We start from the raw sequence: 5,156 nt of genomic DNA, 5'->3' as shown, positions 1-5,156 counted from the left end.
GAGCTCTGCTCAGCTTGTCAAGGTCTTGCTGTTAAAGGGGCTTCCGGGGATCTTGAACAGGTGATCTTCAGATGATATCTTCAGGCATAACAGCAGCTCAACCCTGTAAACCAGACCCCCAGACCAGACCTCCCGCCCACAGTCAATGCTACAGTAGCATCTATAGAATGAAGATGCATGAAAATCCACTGAATTATCTGTGAACACAGACCAGGCAGGCCAAGGGTGAAAATATAACGTTCTTTTAAGTCCTAACAAAAACAATTTTAAAAAATGGGACCTCCTTCCCAACAAAAATCCCCGACATCTTCCCTCTATCTGACCATAACATGCAATGAGAGTGCCTTTTGAGTCACTTATATGAGCTAAGATATTAATGTCTGCTAACAGTCTTCCTTTACCTACCAGATTAAAAAAAGAAGATACACAAATGATCTTATATGTCCACATCTGAGTCCTCAAAAACACAGAATGGAACTAAATTTCTTTTATCTTCTGTAATACATCCTGATAACTGAGCTGGTCCTATGAAGTCATGGAAGTGAGGAATAGTTCCACAGTTGTGGGATTTCTTCTTCTGGGCTTCCCTTCTCTTCACCACGTACGGAGCCTCTGCTTCTCTGTGGTTCTTGTAATGTACAGTCTAAGCATGCTGGGAAATGGGTTCATCCTCCTCCTCATCTTTTTGGATCCCAAACTCCACACACCGATGTATGGATTCTTGTGCAACCTGGCCTTTCTGGAGATTTGCTATTCCTCCACCGTGGTCCCCAAATTACTGCAGACATTTATCAGTGAAAGGACCACCATTTCCTACCAATGCTGCATGGCTCAACTTTTCTTCATCTTTTCCTTTGGAACCATTGAGCTCCTCCTCCTCACCGTGATGTCCTTTGACCGCTACATTGCAATATGCCATCCACTGCGCTATTCAGTTATCATGACCAAAGCTCTTTGCATCCAGTTGGCCGTAGGATCCTGGCTGGGAGGATTTGTAGAAATACTCTTCCAATCTGTCATGGTTTGGACTTTACCCTTCTGTGATTCCAACATCATAGATCACTATTTCTGTGACATTGGGCCAGTCTTAAGTTTATCCTGCTCAGAAACCCTCCACCTTGAACTCCTAGGACTACTGTTGGCCATCTTCATTGTGCTTATAACTCTCCTTCTGATTGTGGTGTCCTATCTCTTCATCATCTCTTCTGTCCTGCGCATTCCCTCTGCAAGTGGCCGCCAGAAAGCTTTCTCCACTTGCACCTCTCACCTAACTGTGGTCTCCATTACCTACGGGGCTATTATGTTTATGTACATCCGGCCAAACATTCACTCCTCATTTCATTTCGGCAAGGCGGTAGCTGTCTTGAACACAGTCATCGCCCCCATGCTGAACCCTTTTATATACACCATCAGGAATGTGGAAGTGAAGCAGGCGTTCAGGAGGGCCGTTTACAAAAAGGGAAGTTGCTTCAAAGAGAAATTATTCGGTGTGAGCAAAGCCAGCAGAGAGGCCCACAAATAGGAGATACACAATGCAATCCTAACGCATATCGATTCAGTAGGATGTCCCATTGAGTTGAATGGGACTTTCTGCCAGGTTAGTGCATATAGGATTTGGAGCTGTGGAAATTGCAAGGCACAGTATTTCTATCCTCTTCCTGACCAATAGGAAACCATCAGTTGTATGCATTTGTTTATTTAGCAGGACAGAGGAATAGAAGCTGTTAATTGAAAGAAAGGTCACAACAGGGTTCAGGTTGAGGACGCAAGCAATGCATAACCTATAAAAATATGTACTCGTCCTTCCCAACTCAGCTCTCCCAACAGCTGTTGGCGACACTTCGGCGCCAGCGGCCGATTACCCCCCTCCCTGCCTCGTGCCTCCAGGCTGAGGCTGAGCCACGATTGGCTATTGCGGCTGGGGGAAGGCGGGGCCAGAGCGCCAGCCTGGATCGCGTGCTCCAACTGGGCTCAGTTTGCTCCCAGCTGGCAACCCCACCCTCCCGCCTGTTAACCAGTCTGGGATTAGCTGGTCGCTTTTCAAGGGCCAGGTAGGAATTTTTTGCAGTCATCCTGACTGTTTTTTCGCCTGCCTCAGACTGGCAATGGGTGGTGCAGTCCTTAGGTCCAAGAAGGGTTAGGTCACTTTCAGTCGTGTGGGGCAGGATACGTGCGGGGCTGGGTAGGTAGGTATCTGGCTCGGTGTCCATCCAAGGCAGCAAGGTGAGGGGTGAGCCTGAACCGCTCCCATGATGCCTGTCCGGCTCCAGGAGGCAGGCAGGCAGGCGAACCCGTTGCCTGGACTGTCGGGCCGGTGAGGCTCTGTCGACTGGTCTGAAGTCCGGCTGCCTTGCCCCCTTTGGGGGTGGCATTGAAAGACCTGAGCTGGCAACTGACAGCTGGGGCCCCGAGCCAGGTGGTATGCTCAATGAGATCACATGAGGAGGCAGACGGCTAGAACCGTTTCCCCCATATAGTCCCACACGTTGGTTGTTATAATTTATTGCCCTGCTGCAGTGTAAGACTTAATAAAGTGGCCCATTTTCATGGAAGCCGAAGTCTGGTCTCTTTATTTGCGGGTATGGGAGTAATGTGTATTTCACTAATCAGTAGTTTAGTGAATCAGCTTTTATTGTCCCTACGCAAACCGGAAGGATGGAGACCTTCCCCCTTTCCAAGACAAAACAGCCCTACTACAGTAATATGTTCATGTGGGTAACAATGAATGTCCATTTGTCAATATTGTCATTACAATGGAAGGTTCCACTCCCACCTATCAGAGGTGCTACAGAGGTGCTTCCACAGTCCTTCTGTCAGGTGAAAAGTCTTTGGAACTGACATAAAAGTAAAAAGTCTTTGGAACCTGCAAGGACTTGGCCAAAACACCTGCCAAAGGTGCCTTCTTGAGTTCCCTACTGAAACAGAGTTGAAAAAACACCTGTATCTGAAACAAGTGCGCACTCTCTCCTGCCTATCCTGGCTGTGTTCCCCTAGTATGCAGGTTGCCTGTCTTCGTGTCACGTACCTCAGTTAAGCAAGACCCTGCTCCTGTCCTAAGGAAGAAGAAGAAGAAGGCCTGATATAAAACAGCCCCCATATAAAAAAAGACCACTGGAAGGACCTGGAAAAATGTCTCGACTTGTCCCATCAAAACTACAGCGTTTCACATGGAGACACAAACAGAGCACAAAGATAAGTCCAGAGGAGCAGGGAAGATAAATCAAGGTGATGCTTTCCTAGTCATGCTGATAGGAAAAGTTTTGACCGCCCCCCTTAAGGTCGGAGTGTTTAGCATACTAAGGGCCTGATCCTATCCAAGTTTGCAGCACCGATGCAAACATGCCCATGGGATGTACACTGCATCTTTCAGCAGAGGGGCAGTCGTGGTGTTCTCCTCAAGGTAAGGGACTGTGTGTTCCTTTAGCTTGGGGCTGCACTGCAGCACTGCAAAGCTGGATCGAACTGGGTCCTACATCAGCACGTATTTTAGTCAGAAATAGCAAAACAACAGAAGCCGAACTAGGAGCACTTTGGCTAAACCGACTTCTGCCCTGTGCATTCACACAATATTTTTACATGTTCGGTCAACCCTCCCACCCTCAAGTGTCATTAAGAACATGAGAAGAGCTCTGCTGGATCAAGTCATAGGCCCATCTAGTCCAGCTTCCTGTCTTTCACAGTGGCTCACCAAATGCCCCATGGAGCACACTGGATAACAAGAGACCTGCAAGGCTTCCTGGGAATTGTAGTTAAGAACATAAGAACAGCCCCACTGGCTCAGGCCATAGGCCCATCTAGTCCAGCTTCCTGTATCTCACAGCGGCCCACCAAATGCCCCAGGAAGCACACCAGATAACAAGAGACCTCATCCTGGTGCCCTCCCTTGCATTGGCATTCTGACATAGCCCATTTCTAAAATCAGCAGGTTGCACATACACATCACGGCTTGTAACCTGTAATGGATTTTTCCTCCAGACACCTGTCCAATCCCCTTTTAAAGGCGTCCAGACCAGATGCCATCACCACATCCCATGGCAAGGAGTTCCACAGACCACCTGCCCCTTGATGGCCTCTGAAGCTCTGAGCCACTCGTTGTGGGTCTTCTCCATCTCTTGCAGGCAAGCCGACACCACAGCTCTGGCTGTCTGGGAGGGTTGGGCGACAGGACCGCTGGACACCGAGGTGAGGGCACCGCAGTTCCCAGGCAGGGAGGGACCTGCAGGCGCAGCACCTGCCTCCTGAGCAGGGCCGGCCAGAGCTGGAGGGCTGGTTGGGAGACCCTCCCTCGGAAGCACCCCCAGGCCACCACCTCTTCTTCCTTGCAAGGCGTAAGTGGTTCTCATCTGGCCTAGGTGCTGTGGTGATGGCAAGCAGTAAAAGAGCTGCCTTCATTGTGCCCTGGGGCAGGTCCATGACATGGTGCCCCCCTCCATCACACCGCCCCCCCCCCCCAAATACTCACTGAGTCTCTTACTATAAGAGAAGGAGCAGTTCTTGGTTCGGAAAATTTAAGCCCCATTCTTAAATTCAGATTTTTATTTTAAGTATTGATATCACAGTATAATCCCTATGATTCTGAACATAAATATTCAAGTACAGATGAGATAACAATTTTGGGTGCCATCCTATCCTGCGCTGGAACAGGTAAGCCAAGAGGCTTGCGCTGTATCAGTGCAGAATTGTGACCGCAAGCGGCTCAGCCAGAGGCAAGGGGAAACATTTTCCCTTAACCATAGTCTTTCGAGACTGAAGGTTGCCAACCAACTCTGGGTAAGGGCTGCTGGTGCCCTTGTGTATCCTTGGACTTGCACCACTTCTTGCGGTGGTGCAAGTCTGAGCAGAGTGGAGTGAATTGAAGCCGCTCCATTCTTCCCGGGAACGGGGGTTGGGATCTGTCATAACTGCTGGATCCCACCCCTGCCTCCCACCCACCTGCCCCAGGACCACCCTCCCCTGCACAGGAATGCCTCCCTCCCGCCTCCTCCTCATCTCCTCCCTGCCTACCTTTTCTTCTTGTGTCAGCCCAGCCAGGCCAACGCAAGTCTGAGAAAGGAAGCCAGCATGGAGGCTTGCGTCAGACTCCGCAGGCCAGCGCTTCGCAAGTGCCGGCTCGCCTTCCTTTCAAGGAAATGCAAACATGCCTTACGGCATGTTTG

The 5,156-nt window shown here is 49.8% G+C and overlaps 1 protein-coding gene across 1 annotated transcript; it reads left to right on the top strand.

Moving 5' to 3' along the window:
* The first annotated feature begins 535 nt into the window (after positions 1-535).
* Positions 536-1,522, top strand: LOC136653578 (olfactory receptor 6X1-like). Its single transcript, XM_066630470.1, has one exon. It carries the CDS (start codon positions 536-538, stop codon positions 1,520-1,522), a length of 987 nt encoding a protein of 328 aa, XP_066486567.1.
* Positions 1,523-5,156: the final 3,634 nt, after the last annotated feature.

This window comes from Tiliqua scincoides, chromosome 5 (assembly GCF_035046505.1).
Source record: "Tiliqua scincoides isolate rTilSci1 chromosome 5, rTilSci1.hap2, whole genome shotgun sequence".
Lineage (NCBI taxonomy): Eukaryota > Metazoa > Chordata > Lepidosauria > Squamata > Scincidae > Tiliqua > Tiliqua scincoides.
Note: the sequence above shows the minus strand (reverse complement) of the source record. Positions and strands in the feature narration are given on the sequence as shown.